At 37.9% G+C, this 22,511-nt stretch overlaps 1 protein-coding gene across 2 annotated transcripts in view; it reads right to left on the bottom strand.

Annotated features, from left to right (window-relative positions):
• The window catches only part of usp47 (ubiquitin specific peptidase 47), a 74,067-nt gene that overhangs the window by 25,893 nt on the left and 25,663 nt on the right, over window positions 1-22,511 (bottom strand). The window contains exons 2-11 of one of the 2 annotated variants that reach the window (XM_021477371.3): window positions 17,753-17,812; window positions 10,794-10,988; window positions 8,895-9,008; window positions 7,268-7,421; window positions 4,921-5,017; window positions 4,700-4,845; window positions 4,501-4,580; window positions 3,309-3,458; window positions 2,401-2,496; window positions 2,167-2,319 (exon numbers count right to left, since the gene is read on the bottom strand). In XM_021477371.3, coding sequence (XP_021333046.1) covers window positions 2,167-2,319; window positions 2,401-2,496; window positions 3,309-3,458; window positions 4,501-4,580; window positions 4,700-4,845; window positions 4,921-5,017; window positions 7,268-7,421; window positions 8,895-9,008; window positions 10,794-10,988; window positions 17,753-17,812 — 1,245 coding nt within the window. 2 annotated transcript variants of the gene reach the window in all.

Raw genomic sequence — 22,511 nt, 5'->3', positions numbered from 1 at the left:
CAACCGGTGATTTTAATTATGATTTGGTACAAAAGTAGCATCCAAGAAAGGTCTAGTCCATTAGGAGCAAGATGGGTCTAGGATCGTCAATGTGCCAACTAATATGTGAGAAAATTATTGAAATGTTTGAAAACAATGTCCCTCAAAGAAAGATAGGAAGGCATTTGGATATTTCACTTTCAACAGTGCATGACATGATTAAAAAATTCAAGGAATCTGGAGGAATTTCAGTGCATGAAAGATAAGGGAGCGAATACTAAGCTGAACAACCGTGATCTCCGATCCCTCAGGCAGCACTGCATCAAGAATCATCATTCATCTATAAGCGATATTACCAAATAGGCTCAGGACTTCTTTGGCAAACCTTTGTCAGGTACCACAATACGTAGTAACACTCACAAATGCTAGTGAAAACTGTACTGTATCAAAAGGAAGGCTTATGTTAACAGTGTCCAGAAGCGCTGTTGACTTCTCTGGGCTTAGAGGCATCTGGGATGGACCATCACACAGTGGAAACATGTACTGTCGTCAGATGAATCAGTATTTCAGGTGCACCATGTGCTCCGGGACCAAAGAAGAAAAGGATCATCCAGACTATTACCAGCAATATGTCCAAAGGCCAGGGTCTGTCATGGTATGGGGTTGTGTCAGTGCCCTTGGCAAAGGTAACTTGCACTTCTGTGATGGCACCATTAATGCTGAAAGGTACATTTCAGAGATTTTGGAGCACAATATGCTGCTTTCTTTTCCAGGGACTCCCATGCATATTTCAACAAGACAATGCAAAACCACATTCTGCACACACTACAAAGTCCTGCCTGCGGTGGAAGAGGATACAGATACTTGACTGGTGTGCCTGTAGTCCCGGCCTGTCTCCAATAAAGAATTTGTGCCGCATTTTGCGCTTCAAACGTAACGACAACGAAGACCCCATACTGTTGCAGGAAAAATAGGACAGAATTACACCTGAAACACTTCATCACTTGGTGTTTTCAGTCCCTAAACATCTTTTAAGTGTTGTGAAATAGAATGGCAACATTACAAAGTGGTAAATGCTTTAGTGTTCCAACTTTTTTTGAAATGTGTTGCAAGAACCAAAATTAGAATAGATGTTTATTTAAAAAATAAAATCATGAGGAACACATTAAATAATGTTTGTTGTATCGCCTGCAGAAATCGCTTCTTTGTTTTTTTTATTAGTTTTTTTCCATACTGTCCCAACCTTTTCTGATTTGGGGTTGTAGTATTATGACCTCTTATATATCAAAAGATCAAGGAATTTATAGTTTCTCAGTTCATGACCCCTTTATGTTATAATGATCCAAATTACTCTAATTACAAGATGAACGAAAATAACTTTTTTCTAAACAATTGTTATTTGGTTTTAAATATTTTGCATGTATGATTAAATACAAACTTATCAGCAATTTTGTTTTGATAATGTTGCTAATAAGGTGAAAAATGGAAGACAAATCATTTAACTTTAAATCATAGAAGATGTAATCATTTTTAGGTTAAAAACTAATGTTAATAACTTGCATAGTAATAATTTGCAAAGTAAGTTCTAATGTACAATGTTATTACATTTGCCACAATTTCTTCGAGTTACACTAATACTCTAACCTGTATATCATGGGTGGCCAACCCTGTTCCTGGAGAGCCACCTTCCTGCAGATTTCAGCTGCAACCTATATCAAACACACCAGCCTGTCGGCGCCAGTAGCCTAGTGGTACTGCCCGCTGACATATAGCACCAACGTGCTCACGGCGACCCGAGTTCGATTCCCAGCTCGAGATCCTATGCCAATCCTTGCCCTTCCCTGCTCCCAATGCTTTACTGTCTGAATTCTCTACTGTCCTGTCATAATAAAGGTGAAAACCCCCTAAAAAATAATTATAAAAAAAAAAAAAACACCAGCCTGTAATTATTATGTGGTGTTCAGGTCCTAATTGATTGGTTCAGGTGTGTTTGATTTGGGTGGCCACCCCTGCTGTACAGTACCAGTACTAGTACAGTATCATATAATGTTTCAATATCAGTTATTTTGGAATTTAATATTCACAAATAGTGGACTACACTGCAATTAACAGTATAGCAAAAAAAAATGGCAACTTTTGAGATATTCCACATTGCATGAGAAAAACGAACATAAATCTGTCTCTCACCTCATCCTCGACATCAATGAAGGGGCTCATGTCCAGCTCCTCAGGGAAGGTCATGCGGTCGTTGAGTTTAATGCGGTGCATAGTGGTGTAATCAAAGTCGAAGCGTTTCAGTTGCAGAGTCAGCAGGTATGGGAAATGAAGGAATCTCAGACCCTGGAAAGGAAGAAGAAACACTGCATCACACCATGAACAGTGGGAGAGACGTTCATAATATTAGCCTCTGATCTGACTCACCTTCCGGGCGTCACATTTCTTTTTGCAGCGCTCACAGAAGTACTGATTGGGCCCGTCTAGAGTCTCAGGCTGGATGAAGGCCTGCAGAGCTTCTTCCTGTTTGACACAAAGTTAGTGGACAATGAGGACAACGTTGAAGAAATACACTGATTATTATTATTTCAATTACAGTGGGGAAAATAAGCATGAATGCGTCATGTTTTTTATTGGGAATAATAAGAGTTGTTAACATGTGATGGCAGCTTAACGACGATTCTCATATGGAGAATGAAGCCACATGAATTGCTCAGGTTAGACTTTTTGACAGACTTCAACAGAGTGTAAAAATCTTGATGGTTCTGTGGGTCACGTCTATCAAATCTGATCTTTATTTTTTTATTATCTATTGGATTCAAGTCAGGTGATTGGCTGGGCCATTCTACAGCTTGATTTTCCTTCTCTGAAAGCATTTGAGAGTTTCCTTGGCTGTGTTTTAAATCATTGTCTTACTGAAATGTCCACTCTGGTTTCATCTTCATCATCCTGCCAATGTAGATGTTGGACTAAAGCAGCTAATATTCATTTACAATAATGAAGGGCAGAAGGTTGCTAAAGAACTACTGAGAGATTTCAGCTGCTGTCTGGGCCTTCACTGCCTTTCTACACATCACTTTCTTCGTGTGTTCAATACTTTTTCCCTGCCTTGTTAATTTTATTACGCACAACTTAATTTGTAAACTAATTAGTCTTGTTTTCTTTGCATATATGGATTTCTTTTGTTGTTACCAACATCCAAGAAAATTTTAAAGCACCTTTAGAAATATATTTACTGAGAAAAAGGGTGACAATGAGAAAAATTCAGACTTAAACTTGTACATCTTCTATTAAACAGACACAACAAAAATGGTCATAATGATGGGCAGACGCACCACGCTGCCAAAAGCCTGGCTGGCACCGAAGGGCCTGATGACCAGAGGGATGTCCAGGTACGTATCAATCCTCCAACTCTCATAGCCACACTCCAAACAGCGCACATAGTCCTTCAGCTTGCCCTGGTAAAGCTGGTTGATCAGGTCAGCCTGGGAAAAAAAAACAAAAAACAAAAGAAAGAACACACTTAGCATACATTGCCAAACACAAAACAACTCTGAGCTCAGTAAACACACCCATACCCATATTTTTATTCAACAAAAAACTAGTCAGTGTAAAATCTACTTAATGATTAAAAGCATACTTTGGGTGGAAAGTTGGGTAGGAAAAAATATGAAACATAGAGAGTTTAAAAGATGTACTGCATTGTATTTTTAAGCTATAATGTCAAAGAAAACACAGTCAGAACGTAATATTATCTGCATGAACAGATGACAGTTGAGCTAAGGGATTTGACATGATTCAACAGTCTACATTTGAATCCGTGGTTGCGTTTCAAAATAAAAATCCCACATACTAAGTAAGTTTAAAGCTTAGTAAGCTTTAAAATAACTAATGAAGGAAAACTATCATAGTTTTCTAGTGAGAAAACATTGTTGCTTATCAAACACAGCCTGAGGCATGCATACTTATGATCTCAGAGATGCATGAGTCTGGGTTCTCTGGATGACTTCAGGTCCGGATGAATGACCTAAAGTAGTCGTACATGCAAATACGGAAGGCGGAGAGTCTCATCACAATTTGTTATGTGCTCTGATTGGCCCATTGTCCACGGGGGTTTTACACTTGTGGAATTTACATGATAACGAGTAAACAATGATCTTTGAGGCTCGCGGTATGTCCGTTTCCATATACTGATTTCTTATTATTCTACTACACCTTGGTATATTCAGATTTTTATTATAGGGCACTTTAAAAAGGACAAATAAATATGCCTAAAAATGACTATGTAAATCCACAATATTCCATGACTTGGACAAATATATATTTCAAAATTCCATGATTTTCCAGATATTCCAGGAACCCTGCAAGACACACATGCTATTTGCACAATCAGAAAAAGCTTTGGTACTCTCTAAAATTATTTTTACTTCGCTCAACACTGGATCGTTTGTCCTTGCCCTGAAGTAGGGATCTTATTGGTGGTTGTGCATTAGAATTATACAACGAGGAGGTGTGGTTTGCACATACCTGCTCAGTCTGTTTCCACTTCTGCTCCAGTGCATCAAACATTACTCGGCAAAGCTCCTGGACGTCATGCTGCTGCCAAGCTGCGAAACACACAAGGTAAAGAGTTTCACAGTAATCAAGACTCCTCCTGCTATCTGATAACCGCAGCGCTAATGTGGATAAAGTTTCTTGAACGGACGTTTAAAGTGACGTCTCATACCCTCACTGCTGTCCCAGCCAAAGCTGCGGGTCACGTCTGTGGTCTCGATGGCACGCTTTTTACTGGTCTGCAGGAGAACAAACAGCCTCTGGAGCTGGTATGGAATACTGGTGACCGGATCCTCCTCAGAATCCTCAAACTCCCAACTGGTGGAGAAAAAACAAAAGTGTTGGAGGATACAGTTGTACGATTGAAAATGTGTATAGAAACTGAAAGCTCACTTATAGAGTGCATTCCTGAACTCAGGGGTCATGAAAAGGGTCTGCAGGAGGCTGTTCAGGTAACAGGTCATCGCTTGGTTGACCAAACCAACATAACCTTGAAACAAGATGAAAAAACAGTTAAGCTGGTATGACTTTATTTTCAGTGTTCCTTTAACACATTGTGTTAATTATAACTTACATCGAAACTACATGCTATTTAACTAAATTTAGATTTGTCATTCAGATCGCATGTATGAAAGCATTTTGTCTTCCCTGTAAAATATAATGATGACAGAAGAAGTTGTGGCTCCTAAATGCTTTCTTAGGTTATTAAAGGTGTTTTCTCTCACTACTTGTTTAGCCTCCATTACTGCATACAGTGTAAAGATGAACAACTAATCATTAAAGAGCCCCTATTATGGGTTTTTGAAAATGACCTTCCATGCGGTGTGTAACAAAGCTCTAAGTGAAGTTAAATAACCAGCTAAGGCTTACATCTGAAAGTGTGCCATGTTTAAAACTATCTATAAAAGAGTCAACTCAGAGTGGTTTAAATGAATCGCCGCTGTAACGAGTCTTTAGGGGTGTCGACGTGACGTCGCTACAGAATTCAAGCCCCAACCATTTGTTGCACGTACAGACCCGGGAAAATATTTAATGAAAAAAAGATTCAGGTAACGTGCAAAATTGAATGGGAGACATAGAGGAAAGTCTGTATTTTTGCGATTTATACCATACTTCAAAGGAAATATAAACAAAAAATAATCAGGTTATTATTGTATCTAGGCATCATTAGGATTATCAGCCAAGTTATTGTGTAATGATGGTTTGTTATACATGATGAAAATTTGCATTTTTTTATTAATCTTTCAAAAAGTACTTGAGTAAACTAACTTAAGTAATAGTACTTAGTGATGAATATTTAATTTTCAAGAAAACTCGATTGTTAAAACATGTCCTGCTCTAATAACTAAAATAATTCATGACAGTTAAAATGTAAAACCACATTTAAGCCCACTAAGATCAGTTTGTATAATTAGTGAATCATTTAGTAGAGACTTGCTCTACATGAATCATTTGAATGGGTGAATCATTTACTGGAGACTTTTGCTGAATAACTCATTTGAATCATGGACAGTTGACAGTCCAATTCGCAAAAAAAAAAAAAAAAAAAAAGACAATTTATTCATATAGCACATTAAAGAGAAAAGCTTTCCAAAGTGCTTAGAGTAAAAAATAAAACCAGATAGACAAGGCAAACAATAAAACACCAACAAGAATACAATTAAAATGCTAAAGAGAAAATACATGTTTTTATATTTTTCAGTGCAATTTGTGAACTAATTTAACAGGTGTACTGACACAATAAAAGCACTACTATCCTGTCTCTGTGCAGGTGAAAATTACTCCCCTTCAAAATAACTTTTTACTCTTTTTTTATTTAGAAACTATAGTGGAATAAAATGTACAATGAAAGGAACAGTATTTTATTTTGCAATGTAGTGAAGATTTCCTACTATAAATACACTCCAATAACTTACAGATACAGTTCAAATCATAATGATTAGCCCATCTGAAATATTAGCCCCCCTGTATAATTTACTTTACTTTCCCCCAAATTTCTATTTAACGGAAATATTTTTTGAACACATATCTAAATATAATGGTTTTAATAACTTATTTCTAATAACTAAGTTATTTCATCTTTGCCATGAAGGCTTAGTCGCTTTATTAATCCAGGGTCGCCACAGCGGAATGAACCGCCAACTTATCCAGCACGTTTTTACGCAGCGGATGCCCTTCCAGCCACAACCCATCACTAGGAAAAGTACATAATATTTTACTAGATATTTTTGAAGACACTAGTATTTACTTTAACATGACATTTAAGGGCTTAACTAGGTTAATTAGATAAGTTAGGGTAATTAGGCAAGTTATTGTATAACAATGTTTTTTTCTGTAGAAACTCGAAATAAATATAGCTAAAGGAGGCTATATTGACCCTAAAATGGCTTTAAAAAAATAAAAACTGCTTTTATTCATGCAAAGTAAAACAAATAAGAATTTCTCCAAAATAAAAAAAATATCATGCTTTGTTAAAATAACTTGTTCTGTTAAAAATCATTTGGCAAATACTTGAAAAAGAAAAAAAGAAAAGAAAAATCACAAAAGGGCAAATCATTTTGACTTTAACTGTACATAAAATATGTACTCAAGTTTAGTAGTGAAGTACAAACACTTTGTTAATGTCCACAACTGACTTAAAGTCAAAGATAAATGTGCAAAAGGTACCATTAAAATAAAATATTACCATTTATTTATATAAGGCAAAGTAGCCCAACAAAGCATGGTTAAGCAGCGCTACCTGTCTCTGATTTGTTGAGTATGGAGGAGTAGGAATAACTGGGGCTGCTGTAGTCACTGCTGCAGCCTACAGTACCGTCCCGCGGTAAGGGTCCGATGAAGCGATCCTGAGAGCTGTCATCAAGACCACCGCTGTCTGCTGTGGCAGATTCATCCTGTAAGACAGTCACAGGTGAATAATTAATGAGGCTTACCTTCCAGCAGGCCTGTCACAAATGTTGAGTAAGTGTCTGATTGTGATTTTTTAATCTTACGTTTGATCAGTCGCATTTGGTTATTAACAGTTGAAGTCAAAATTATTAGTATTTTGCATATTTTATATATATATATATATATATATATATATATATATATATAAAGTTGAAGTCATAATTATTAGCTCCCCTGAATTGATAGCCCCACTGTTTATTTTTTCCCCAAATTCTGTTTAATGTAGAGCAGATTTTTTCAACACATTTCTAAACGTAATAGTTTTATTAACTTTTCTCTCACAACTGATTTATTTTATCTTTGCCATGACGACAGTAAATAATATTTGCCTAGATATTTTTCAAGACACTTCTATACAGCTTAAAGTGATGTTTAAAGGCTTAACTAGGTTAATTAGGTTAACTAGGCAGGTTAGGGTAATTAGGCAAGTTATTGTATAACGATGGTTTGTTCTGTAGACTATCGAAAATATATAGCTTAAAGAGGCTAATACTTTTGAACTTAAAATGTTTTTTAAAAAATGAAAAACTGCTTTTATTCTAGCTGAAATAAATCAAATAAGACTTTCTCCAGACGAAAAAATATTATCAGACATACTGTAAAAATTTCCTTGCTCTGTTAAACATAATTTGGGAAATATTTAAATAAGAAAAAAAAATTAATTCTGACTTCAACTGTGTGTGCGCGCGTGTGTGTGTGCGTGTATAAATTTTTTCTTTTTTTTAATTATTATTATTTGCTGCTTTTTAAAAACAATTTTAAGGTCTATACGTTGTTTACACGATCCTGATGGTGCGCAAAATTCAAATGGAGGACACAAAGTAAAAAACTGATTGGACGCTAATAATATTGACCTTAAAATTATTATTTGCTACTTTTATTCTAGCAAAAATAAAACAAATAAGACTTTCTCTAGAAGATGTTTGCTCTGTTAAACACCACTTGGAAACTATTTGAAAAGATAAAAAATAATAATAATAAAAAAAATCAGGAGGGCTGATGATTTTGACTTCGACTGTATATGTTAAGTTTGCTTTGACACAATTTACGTTGAATATGTAATAAAAAGGTCACACTTTACAATAAGGTTCATTAGTTAATATTAATTAATGCATTTACTAACATGAACAAACAATGAACAATACATTTACTACTGTATTTGTTCATGTTAGTTGACGTTAGTTAATGTAAATACAGTAGTTCATTGTTAGTTCATGTTAACTCATAGTGCATTAACTAATGTTAACAAGCATGGACTTGGATGTTAATAATGCATTAGTAAATGTTCAATTATGATTAATAAATGCTTTATATGTGTTGTTCATGATTAGTTCATGTTAGTAAATGCATTAACTAATGAACCTTATAGTAAAGTGTTACCAATAAAAATAACCGACGACATGAACTGAACAACTCACTGAAGCGATCTGCGGCTGCTCCCCATCCTTGTCTGTGAGCTGCAGAAAATTTCTTTTCCCCGCCTCAAAACCGGACATCACCAGGGACATTTCACTGGCCTGGTCCAGAGGAGCCTTCAGTTGTAAAAGAGAGAGAGAGTAGAGGAACAAAAAAGTGACATATGAATGGATAAAGAGTAAGTGGTAGTACGAAACAAAGAAAACGACAAATGCTGTCTGGAACACAATGCAAAGAGCAAGCGTAAACATGCAGAACGACCTTCACAGAGAAAAGATTTAACTGCAGATATAGCACATCTCTTCGGAGCATTTATTTAGCATGGAAGAAAAGGCTGTGCTACCTGAGGGACATCATGTACGAGTAAACTGCCCACAGGTCTACTGGTGGGAGAGCAACATGGGTGGTGGTAGAAACAGGCCTTAATCCACTGACCTACTCAAAGAGTTACCTGCAGCTACATGCTGTGTGCTGGGTCAGCGCTGGGATTAACACGCAGTTAGATAGAGAATGAAGCAGTAAACATAATCATATCTCCACAGCAGGATGCACAGGTCCAATATGCCAATACTCATTTTCGCTGACAGCTGATACCATTAGCTAAGTGTTTATTAAGAACAGAGTTTCTGAAGATATCATAATGTCAAATTTAAGACATTTTAAGACCTTTTTAAGAATATTAAGTATCCCTTAGCCCTTCCCCTTACCGCTCCTCCCTGTTTTGTGCATTTAAAGTTTAGTTTTCATTTTAAAACGCCATTTTAAAACTAAAATGTATTAGTGTAAAGGGGCCTTAAAGGGTCACGAAACACCAAAACACATTTTTTGAGCTGTTGACAGTCGTATATGTGTCCCACACTGCTATAAACACTATTAGGACAACTATATTTCACTAAAAAGTGTTAATTGGTTGTTTTTGCAGTATTTCAGTGTGATGCATTAATGCATGAGTAAGGCTTGGTTCAAACCAATCAGCGCGCTCTATTGTGCAACTTCATTAATATTCATTACTGTCACAGTGTAGACGGCAAAGACGCCACGTTGTGTTGGCAAAACAAGCATGAAGTGTTGCTTTTATAGTTTGCTGCAGTTAAGTTTTGTTTTCATTTTCTCTCTGTGAGAGCTCAGCTGGAGTCACGCGTGGATTAACAGTGTACGCGACGCTCGACAACATTAACTTACGTGTCTAAGGAGGATTATTGTTTACTTGAGAGCTGTTCTCATCTGCAAACGCTGAGATCCGGATTTGCTTGTAGTCTCCTCTTAATAAAGACGCGGCTCTAGTTACTGGTGATTGTCCTGTCTCTACAGATTTGATAAGTGAGCGACCAGTGCTCTTTGTTTATTCAGTTTGTTCGCATCGAACAAACTATTACACCGAGTGTAAACATGTTAGAACCACAACCAAACTTTAACCTCGTGTAGGATTTTCACCGCAGTTTGTGACCGGAATAACACACGCGGCTTTCTGACGCTACCTGCCGTGTGCATCTAAGTTTCCGGGAAATGCAGAGGGTTTTTTTTTCTCTCATTCACCCTGCGGTATCAAACATTGCATGAAAAATACACCCTTAGAGCAGTTCCTCGAATCAAATATCTCGTTTGTCGCGAGGGACATGAATGAATTCCCTGAATGAAAGAGCCAGACTGCAGTTAAAGTCCACCATTTAATAATTTGGCAAATAATTTGACTACAGATGTCCATGTAGTGTGTGTGTGTTTTTACTCTGAAAGTCAGCGCGTGCCCAAATAGACACTCCCACACCATGCCTCTTTCCTTTCTCCGACACTTCCCCCTAAACAGAGCTGGACACGCCCACTTTTCTGACTTTTTCCAAAGTAAAGGTGTGAAAACACCCTGCTGAAACGAGGGGGTTTCATGGCCCTTTAAAGACTCTCACCATGTCGCCAGTGTTGGCCCATGACAGGCAGAAAGTGCCGTTGACGTATCCAGCCTTGTGCGCCACATCTTCAAAGAATTTGCTGAGAGTGGTGGAGGCGGGCAGGTTGAGCGTCAGCCTCTCATTGACGGTCTTGGCATTGGTGGTGTCCTGCACTATACACAACACTCTTGGCTCCTCCGCTGCACTTTCAATCTGCAAATACACAAACACGCATGATTTAAGTTTAGTTGACCAAGCACACGTATTAATTTGAGCTCAGTCCCTGTTTGGATAACTTCATTTAAAAAAAAAGCACTTGACAAGCAAAAGTGCAATAGTTTTCTTGTGCAATGCAATATCATCAAAGAACTGATCAAGCATGGTGCTGTGTAACACTCTGAAGGCCACTGTTTCATATGGTAAGCCAGGAAATATGTAAACAATCAACCGTATGAGACACACTTCAACGGACTCAAAGCTACTCAGGTTAGAAATTTAGTTCTGCACTCTAGTAAAGGAAAAAAAACAAGCTTAAACAAACTAAAAACATGACCACAAAAAAAAATGTTTATAAATTTTATATTTTCAAGTATCAAAATGCACAAAAAATAAAGTTAGGCCGTACTCACACTAGGTACAGTTGCCTCGAACCGGGCCAAAGCATGCTTGTCCCCCCTCCCGTCTCCCCTGACGGCCCGCGCTCACACCACAAACGGGCTTACGTCATCGATGCTGGGCTGTTCAGTGAGAAGCGCTCTCACTCAGCAGCACAGTGGAGATTTCTCTAGTTATATCGTTTCAGTCGTTTGATATGCCGTCAAATATTTCGCGAAACAGTCCTTAAGGATGCGGGGAAACGCAGTCAGATATTTTGCCGAACAGATCCGCCACTTTTGGCGCTCATAAACAATCATAAAGCTCTCGTGCTGCAGGAATGAGGAGGTCTGCTGAAGGCGCGCAGCTGTCGTGCAGTGAGGGGTTTGCGTCTTTAATAAGCTACGGCAGTTTGCGTTCACTGAACAGTAAGAATTATTAATAAATCCATATGAAACAGTCCCTTAAAAGTCACGTCTCGCTTTCAGTTTCGGACTTTGGCCCGTTTTGCACTCACACACAAGCGTACCGCGCCAAAGCCTAAGTAAACCGGACTCAGGCACACCTCTTCCAACCGGGCCAGGGCCGGCCAAGTGAACCGTGCTTGAGCCTGATTCAGCACACTCACACTTCTCAAACGATCCGAGAAACGGGCCTGGGCATGGTACGGATGGCATAGTGTGAGTAGGCCCTTATTGTCTATCCACAGAAGAGATTCTGACTGAAACGAGTGGTCAGTAATTGAGTCTTGCATCCTGCACAAACATACAAAGATTTGTAACAAATATGCATGATGTCAGTATACATTCTTCACTTCCTGCCTGTAAACTAGGGGTATAATGGTACACAGACGTCATGGTTCAGTACATGCCTAATGGGGTCACGGTTTGATACAGGTTTGGTACAACAGATTTAAAAAAAAAAGCTATAAAGTTAATTTTGAACATGAGGAAATGTTATCACAATCAGCTACAGAATATAAAATCATGTTGTGATACAAAAAAAAAGAGCTCTAACTTCCTTCAACACACCTCCCTAGAGGTTTCTAGTATAACTAGAAAAAACCTGATTAGCTGGTTCAGGTGTGTTTTCAGTGGTGTAGTGTGGACGGAGAGCTGTTCAGAAACGCTAGGTCAGTGGTTCTCAAACTTTTTTCATCAAGTACCACCTCAGAAAAAAATTGTCTCTCCAAGTACCACCAAAATGAGCAGTATTGAAATACAGTAGCGTAGTAGGCCTAGTAAAGCAGCTACAACTCTGCACAGTTAAAAAAAACATGGCAGATTACCTCAGAAATATAGGCTATGTGATCTATGGGATATAATATACCCAATTTTTGATAAATTTTGAAATATATGTAGCATGTACATGACATATTTCATTCCTCCGCGTACCACCAGAAGGAAGCCTCCGTACCAATAGTGGTACACGTACCACAGTTTGAGAACCACTGCGCTAGGTGAAATGCCAGTGTGGACGTGGATCATTTTCATTCTAAAACATCATTTTAAAACTAAAATGTATTAGTGTAAAGGGGTCTTAAATACTCTGACCATGTCGCCAGTGTTGGCCCATGACGTTTCTAGTATAACTAGAAAAAGCTTGATTAGCTGGTACAGGTGTGTTTAATGGGGGTTGGAATTAAAATATGCGAAACACCGGCCCTCCAGGACCGAGCTTGGGCACCCCTGATCTACACAGATCAGCATGAACATTTTTTGAATTCTGTATCGATTAGTGTTGTCACGATACTGGAATTTGAAACTATTTGGTGCTGAAATTTTAAAAATCCATTTCCTGCTAGCATTTGAGCACTGTTGAGCACATTTTTGAACAGTGCTGATTTGCCATTGTGTTCATGTGACCGTGAAAGTCATCCCCGAACTCACCACTGTGAAATGGACTTTTTTAAAACTGCAGTACCGATTAATATATCGAATTCCAGTATCGTGACAACACAAGTACCGATTGGTACTGAACTTTATACTTTTGACAACTTCATTGGCACATAAACTCATTCATTCCCAGTGAATCATGATGAACATTACCTAAGCAACCTTAAAGGCTGATTTATACTTCTGTGTCAAACACCGGCGTATGCTACAGCGCTGACGCATAGCCCTTCGCCGTGGCCGTCGCTGACGTGCACCTCTCAAAAAAATGTAACTACACGTCGCAACAACGCGTAGCGCAAGCTCTGTGATTGGTCGGCTTGGTAGCGCTGACGAGTCGGGGTGGGACCGAGAGCGAACCCAATGTAGCGATTGTTTAGAAGTGTGGAGTCCCGTGAAGGAGCTCCGGATGGAAAGTTTTGTTTTGTGTTTACCTCATAGTTAAAGTTGTTGCACGTCCGCCGGTTGCTGCCTCAAAATGAGTGAGTTTGAGCCACTTGTACATCCCGGAAGTGTTCAGGAAAAGCAAAAAAGCAGCGAAGAAACTCGACACAGAGGAACATTTACACGTCACTGCCAACTAGCGTTTCGGAAGTGTTAATGCAGACCAACAGAGACAGCGCGCAGAAGTATAAATGCACAGCCACGCGCGTTGCATGCGCCGTGGGTTACGCAGGTCACTTGACGCAGAAGTATAAATCAGGCTTAAGGCTCATACACATCAAAAGGTTTTTCATTTGTGTGTATCGTCAGGATTTTGAGACATTTTTCCGCATTCAAACCAAAGCAATTTTAACTGGCGTCGAGCAGAAGAAAACGCAAAATCACTCCTTGACGTTAGATAGCGCTAAACAACTTTAAGCTTCTGACACCCGCTTGTAACACAGAAGAAGAAGACAGAAAGTTGACACGCTTGTTGTTGAAGTTACTGGCAATTCGAACAATCATGGATGGTTCAAGTAGCAGCTCCAGCGAAGAAATGATTTTTGTTCACCAGTGCAATAAGCAGCTCCACGTTCATGTCGCCTCTGGGCATCTTCTTCAATGTGCGTTCGCATTAAAAGTTTTGCGCTTGAGCGCCTCCAAGTGCTGTTTACTGTAACTTCAACAGCTCCGTGCACTTAAACAAAAGTGGCAATCTGATTGGTGGAGAAGGTTTTGATGTGGTGCATCAAAAAAACAAAAAAAAAAAACAAGCATGAGGCGTTTCTTCAAAAATGACGCTTTTTTGCTTGGCATTTTGCGCGTTGGTTTGCAGGATCACATTGCCGCCCTTTGTTTAGTCACGAGGTGCTAAACATTGACGGAAAATGTTAGCAATAAGCGTCCCGGCGTGAACGGGCCTTTATGGTGGGAACTCCCACTAGCGACACAGGGTGACATGCAGCTACAAAGAAAGAAATATGCCTCCGTAAATATCATTATAGTGAAAAGGAACTAAAGTAGCTGGCGTCGTACTGCCCCGTAACCTTATTTTTTTTACCTAGAATCTGCAGTTAAATGTATGTTATTACAAAAATATAGGCTGAAGCATTTATTTCCAATGAGCCTGTGTTGTCTGGCTTAGAAAATTGAAGTTATGGTTTAGGTTTTTAGGGTTGCATTATGCAGTCAAAGGCATATTGTTGACTCTGAAAGTAGTAGTGTTGATTAATTGCAAGTTGTTACATGCGTCTTATGTACACCCAGGTCTAGAGTCAATAGGGTCAATATTGTTTTATCTTTTTTGCTTTGCTTTCTCTAGTTACTTATTGATTGAGCTGGGGAAAAAAAGGCTATAAAATGAAAGGAGGCGGATCCTCTCGCTCTGTTTCTCTGTCGCAGCTTTCCCCAAATCGTTACACTTTTTTCCTCACCTTTCTTTGTAAGTTTAAAGCGGAGAGTTCCAGCTAGTTTCTGTTAGTTGCTGGGCTCCCCATTGCTTACAAATGACTTTGAGTAATTTGTGTTTAAAAAAAATAACCCATTTGGAAGATTCTTCCATTATACAATGTGCCCCTGTTGACTTGTGCACATTTATTCCAGGGATCGTAACACAGGTGTTGTTTACAAAGCAGAGCCATGGTCTTTTTATACACTGTCTGAGTGTCTGCTAAAGAACTGATCATGTTACCGCTGACCGAGGATTCTAAGAACGAAGCAGGCAAAACATTTCTTTGTATTCTTTTGATGGGATAAACACAGAAAATGCTTTACTTAAAGGGATAGTTCACCCAAAAATGTAAATATTTGTCATCAATTACTTGTTTCAAACTTTTAAGGTATTCTTTCTTCTGTTAAACACAAAAAAGACATTTTAAAGAAAGCTGGAAACCTGTAACTATTGACTTCCAAAGCTATTGTTTTTCCTACTACTCAAGTCAGTTTACTGGTTTTCACCTTTCTTTAAATTGTTTTCTTTAGTGTTCAACAGAGGAAAGAAACTTTGAACTATCCCTTTAAGGTAACTTTATTTTTGTATTTATTTTACTTGCTTACTGTAAAAACAATATGAATGCTTCCTATATATACTTTAAAAAAGACAAATAGTTTTTGTAATACCATTTATTGCCCTTTAATGTTTTATTGCTTTTTACAGCCCGGACTGTGGTGATTTTATATATTGACTACAAAATCTGTGGTGTGATGCATGATCTCTAACCATATAAAATCGATCTAATCTCATGCTCCTGTTTTTGCTAAGCAGATGTTTACTTTGAAGAAAAAAAGATTACTTAAGTTGTTTTTCATAGGTGGTTGAAACTTGAAAAAAATTCATTCTTTTACACAATATTATAAATAAAATTAAAACATTTGTCCATGAAGAAAACATCTGGGGGACATTTCCCTTTAAAATAAATAAAAAAGCAAATATGTTTTTAATTACAGCATTTTAATACCTCATAATGCTGTAACAATAAATCATGTTAATCTTCCACAAATGTAGCAATAAAGACCATTTCAATGCGCCATGTCATTGGCCCATGAACATTTCCTGCATGTTATTAAACTATTTCATAATTGAAACTAGGCAATTTAATCGTAACTTCATGTTAAAACAGCTATCAAAACATTATTTATCAATAAGTGGCTCTTTTTGGATTCTCGGAAGCTATTAAAATAAAAATTTTAATATATTTGAAAATATGCATTGAATATGATGCTTTTATATATATATATATATATATATATATATAAATAATGCGATATTTTATTTTGCCGCAATATGAATATAATTTCACCAGATGATTTGGTGAAACATTAAGGCTGAACGTTCAAAAATAATGTTCACCTAACAAAACTGACTCCTGGTTCCAGAATCTTTAAAACTCACAAGCAAAAGGGTTAACCACAGTAGTAAGGCAGCAGTGGTAAAGTTACTTTGCACTTTGCAAGACTTAAGACATGTTTTTATTTACTCGCCTTTTTTTTTTTTTTTGGATCATTCATTTTTCCATTTGTTGTCAAGTATAGCTGCACTGCAAAGCTGCTTTTCTTTCTTTCTTTTCTTTCTTTCTGTCATTTTGTCTAATTATCAGTCCAAATATCTAAAAAATAATTAATAACACAAATAAGTGATGCTTAACTTCTGTTTGAGATTATTTCTTATTAAGATTATTTTTCTAACCCCATTGGCAAATAATTTGCAAATACTTTTGCTTGTCTTAAGCCACTAATCACTTATTTTGAGGTGGGTTTATTTCAGAAAACAAGACATCATTTTTTGCTATTTCATCTGTCTAGTATGTATCTTGATTTTTTTTTTTTTTTTAGATATTTGGATTAAAAACAGGACAAAACTATTTTATTAATGTTTTTATTATTATTATTATTATTATTATTATTATTACAGCTCACGGATGAGCATTTTTTAATAAAGGGTTGGAAATGAATGCTTTTCTTGTTTTGTTTTTATCCAATTCATCGATTAATCGAAGAAATAATCGACAGATCATTCGATTGTTAAAATAATCGTTAGTTGTAGTCCTACATGTGTCTAATTAATTAAACCATTTTAACGAAACAAAATCATATTCTATATAAAAAATATAAATATTAACATAAATTATTATTGAGTTATTACCCAAATACACTGTACATACTAGGGGAGAAAGATCAAGCATGTTCAAATTAATTGCAGATGTAAGAACATGTTTATTATAATTTTATTTATTCTTTTAAAATATGCATTTTTCCTGCTTATTATCATTTTTTTTGACATCTTTAATACTGTATGGTGAGATCAGCGCACCCAGTGTGCAAATTTAAATACAGCATTTTGCATATAAAAGAACCAGACTTCTTGATTTTTGAAATTTTTTTTTAGAGTTTTCTATTTATCTTTTTTTTATTTATTCACACACATTCTCAAATTCTCATGTGCCTAAAATAGCATCTTGTCCTCAGCTTCCCTCTTTGCCCTGACGTCTTCATTTGAGTGTTAGTGTCAAATGAATCATCATGCTTTAAGCACACACACATGCAACACACACACACACACATACACACTACCTGCGAGAACTTCTTCTGCATTTCCTCAAAAATACTCTGCCTGCAACTCCAAAAAATGCCCTGATAACAGAACAACAACAACAACAACAAACACACAAACACACTGTTGAAGAGAAGTCATAGCAGCCCCGAGCGCAAGCCTGAGCATCACCATATGAGCACCGCTGATGTCTGATATCAGCTAAAGGTCAACACACAGCAGAAAAATGGAGATCTAAAGCAGAAAATGTGGAGATGCTGGTTTAAAAGACACACTGATGTCAACGCTAGCAGGGGCATTATCAGATTAGAGGGTATTTTTATCAGGGATAATATCGTTAGGTGCTCACATGTACTCCAGAGCAGAGTATTCATTATGACAAGGTGCAGAGGGCGACACGATCATTATCCCACTGGAGAAAACCACTTTCAACAAACGGGGAAAAACATGTGAATTCATGATATTCAATATTTTGTTGGGGAGATATCATTTGTGCAAATATGAGGTTTTGAAATAAAAAAATAATAAACAATGCCGCTACTAATTTTGACAAATTAAATTCAAATCTTTTTATATTCATTCATTCATTCATCTTCCTTCGGCTTAGTCCCTTATTTATCAACAGTTGCCACAGTGGATTGAACGGGCAACTATTCTGGCATTAGTTTTACGCAGCCGATGTCCTTCCAGCCGCAACCCAATACTGGGAAACACCCATACACTCTCAGGCCTCATTTACACTAATGCATTTTAGTTAGGGTTAGGGTATGAAAATGCATAAGTTTGGATACAGCTACGCCATTCGTCCACACTACGCCGGAGTTTTCAAACGCAGAAAACAGAGCGTTTTGGAAACGCTGGAGAGGCCGTTTTCATTCTAAATCGCTGCTGCTCCATCTCAGTGTTGATGAGGGAAAACGGAGACATCTGAAAACGGAGGCGGGGCTGCTGAGATTCGCTACCTGATTGGGGCTTTGTGTCATTGCGTATCCTTCCCTTATTCGTCAAGCCCCAACCACATGACTATAACACACGGCTTTAAGGCTACCGGAAGACAGCAGACCAGCTTTCACTGTAAACAACAACATGGATACAGAAATGGGAGCGTTGCTTGCAATTTGTCTGTTTTAGGCATCATTGTGCAGTTATTCATTTGTTACGTTTATTAACAACTCAACCTCGTCGTCTGCCCACAAAAAATACCTCTCTTGCTTTCTTTGCCGTTGCGTTCATTGTTCAACCGGTGTTTGTTGACTAACAATAATCAAATGCCAAGAGTGACACATGCTTTCTGTTTATACTAGAACGCGCATGCCCAGAGTGCGCGAATGGTCACGTGATATATGTTTTTGTTGCGTAGTGTGGACGGAGATATGTACAGAAACGCTAGTTGAAAGGCTAGTGTGGACGCGGATCAATTTTGATCTAAAACGCCGTTTTAAAACTAAAACGCACTAGTGTAAACGGGGCCTCACATTCACACACACATACACTCATACACTACAGCCAATTTAGTTTATCCAATTCACTTACAGCACAGGTTTTTGGGCTGTGTGGGAAACCCGCACGAACACATGCAAACTCCACACAGAAATACCAACTGGTCCAGTTGGGACACGGACCAGCGACCTTCTTGCTGTGAGGCGACAGTGCTAACCATTATAACCCAATAAACAATGTTCAAAAAAAGAACGAAAAAGGAATTAACATTTCGACACCTTGGAATTATAAGGTTCTATCTGCATTCTGAATGATTTTGAGATATTGAGCTTTAAAGTTTTTGTATTCCATAGCAAACAGGATGTGCGTAACAGTGTTTTTTTTTTATAAAAAAGTCCTAAAATGTAAACAACATATAGAAAAAAAACATCCCATAATGTAAATAAGTTGTCATTTAATAAGAATATGTCAATAACCAAATCTTGACAAAAATGTCAGATGGAACCTTGTAGTTCTAAGGTGACGATTTGTGAGGAACACATTTCCAGGCATATAGGTTCCCATGGTAGGATGAAGTCATGAATGATAATTTTGCTCATGTTCTGGTCCCGTGGGTGATACAAACCATGCGGGCGACATCAATAACTGATCTAAAACCAAAATACCACCTGGCACACAGGCACCAACTATTTGAGAAAGAGAGACAGAGGGCTACTGGGATACAACTTAGCATTTTCAGTCCCTTTGAACACTATCAGAGAGGCTGAATCAAAGCCCACAGCAAGTGGCTGATCATTACTCAAGGAGAATTCCATATATATTGTTTGTTAGGGGTGTAACGGATCATGGTCGATCCATGATTCATACAGATCACAACCATGGTTTGGAACACACATGACCTGCAGATTAATACATTTTTTATTGGTAGATTATTCCTTAATTTCGGCGAGGCAGTGGGGCAGTAGGTAGTGCTGTCGCCTCAAAGCAAGAAGGTCGCTGGTTCGAACCTCGGCTCAGTTGCCGTTTCTGTGTGGAGTTTGCATGTTCTCACCATAGACTGTAAAATATATGGACGTAGTATCCGTGACGTCACCCATAGGTTTCTAAAGAGCGCAAAAGAAGCCACAAGTAGGCGCGGCCAACCGTCGCCATTTTGTTCGCGCGTCATCACGCCGACGGCGGGATACCAAACATGGGCAAAGAGGCGGAGAGTGAGCGGAGCTACAGATGCATGCTGCATTTAGGTTGGACCTGGTTCAGACACCTGGTTTACTTTGAGAGAACGCTTAATACTTTATCACTTGTGACTCGTTTGTATTCTGACCACTTGTGCTTGGTTGTACACTATATCAATAAAGTGTTTAGTCTTTTAAAAACACTGTTGTAATACATTGAGCCACTAAACATTGTTCTTATGACGTTTTTCAACAGGAGGAAAACGCGAATTACATCCAAACACTTCAGATATAGTCTGTGTTAGTTAATGTAAGACTATTAATGAAATCCAGCATAACACTGTATGACAACGCTTCAGATGACTGTTCTAGAGCCTACAGCTAATCAATCTGACAGATTCTGGAGTGCATTACAGCTCTAAATATAAATATAAACGATAAATGATCTTAAATAAAACAAATACATGTATAGAGATGGTATATAAGTATATAAATTTACTCACATGGGGAACGGAGGCCACGTGAACGGTTTGTGAGCACAATTAAGTGCACTCAGCATGACATTCCATCAAATAATTGTAGGAAACAAGTCCAAAAGGCAGTTGACTGTGTAAAGCCACATAAAACAACACAGAAATACGATAAATATGCCGAGTTCAGTGGCTAATCTGCAGGATTTAGCTGAGGTGACGTAACAGCGACCAGCGAGACCTAGCTGTCACTCAAGTTACCACGCCCTTAATTATGCAAACTTAATATAACTTAATATAAAGGAAAAGGATGAGTTATAAAAAAAATTCACCCCCCTCACAGTTGTCATGAAGGGTAATATTAGCTGTATTAACCAAAACCTTTTTTTGTACCAGGCTGTAAACACCTTTTTTTCTGCTGTAAAGTTGGCCATTCTAACAGTGGGCTCAATTGAAATTTGCTCTGTTTTGGAGCCAGGAGCGGCTAAGACTAGCGGAATTTCGGATGAATTGCAGTTTTAGTTACTTCCGTATTGGCTTCCTGAGAGAGAGCGGGAGGTTGCCGCTTGGTTCTCACTTCCTTTCATGTGGGTTTCCTCCGGGTGCATCGGTTTCCCCCACAGTCCAAAGACATGTGGTACAGGTGAATTGGGTAGGCTAAATTGTCCGCAGTGTATGAGTGTGTGTGTGAATGAGTGTGTGTGGATGTTTCCAAGAGATGAGTTGCGTCTGTAACGGCATCCGCTGCATAAAAACTTGCTGCATAAGTTGGCAGTTCATTCCGCTGTGGCGACCCTGGATTAATAAAGGGACTAAGCCGACAAGAAAATGAATGAATGTATTCCTAAATTTGTAACTATCACAAAGAGATCACCTCTCGCGTCATTTAAATCACATGTATGAAAGCATTTAGACTTTCCTGTAAAATATAATAATGACAGAAGACGATGTGGTAGGTTTTTCGGGATGTGGTGGGTTTCTTAGGTTATTAAAGGTTTATGTCATTATTTGTTTAGCCTGCATCAATACATTCAGTGTAAGCTGCACGATTAATCATTAAAAGATCGGGATATCAACAACCACGCAACAATTTATAAATTATAGTGATTTGCATGTTTATTAATCCTTAAAAGGCTAAAATCAAGAGAGTCTTTAGTTTACAAACAGTCAAATAACACAGAAGTAAAAAAAAAAAAGAAAAGAAAATGTAGGCAATAACATTGTTTAACCAAAAGGTGGCGACAACCAGCCATCAAAAACATGCCACTGAATAATTCTTCAAAAATAAACATCTAGCAATGAATTATTATGATTATGACGTAGTGCCTTTAGTTGTTGGTGTCCTGAGGAGAAATACTCTTGCCAACTCCGGACAACCGTTCATCAAACTGGGCTCGACTCAGTCTAAAGCACTGCAGAAAGCCTCCATCATCCAGTTTCTGGAGGAGTTGATGATTTCACAGAGCTGGGTGCACCTCTGAAAGCATCCAGTAGACTCAGACATGGCGCCAAACGCATCTACGCTAGTTTTCAGGGTTCCTAAAGCACATAAACACAGCTATTCTCTCAATTAAATCTATGTAGCAACGAAGCTAGTCACCGGGCAGACAGAATATGGAATCATTTTTGTGCCAATAAGAATGAACGTAACTTTCTAAAACTGAACGTAACTTTCCAAGAAACGATCAAAAATA

Source organism: Danio rerio, chromosome 7 (assembly GCF_049306965.1).
Source record: "Danio rerio strain Tuebingen ecotype United States chromosome 7, GRCz12tu, whole genome shotgun sequence".
Taxonomy (NCBI): domain Eukaryota; kingdom Metazoa; phylum Chordata; class Actinopteri; order Cypriniformes; family Danionidae; genus Danio; species Danio rerio.
The sequence above is the reverse complement of the archived record's forward strand: the minus strand, read 5'-3'. Positions and strand labels throughout refer to the sequence as shown.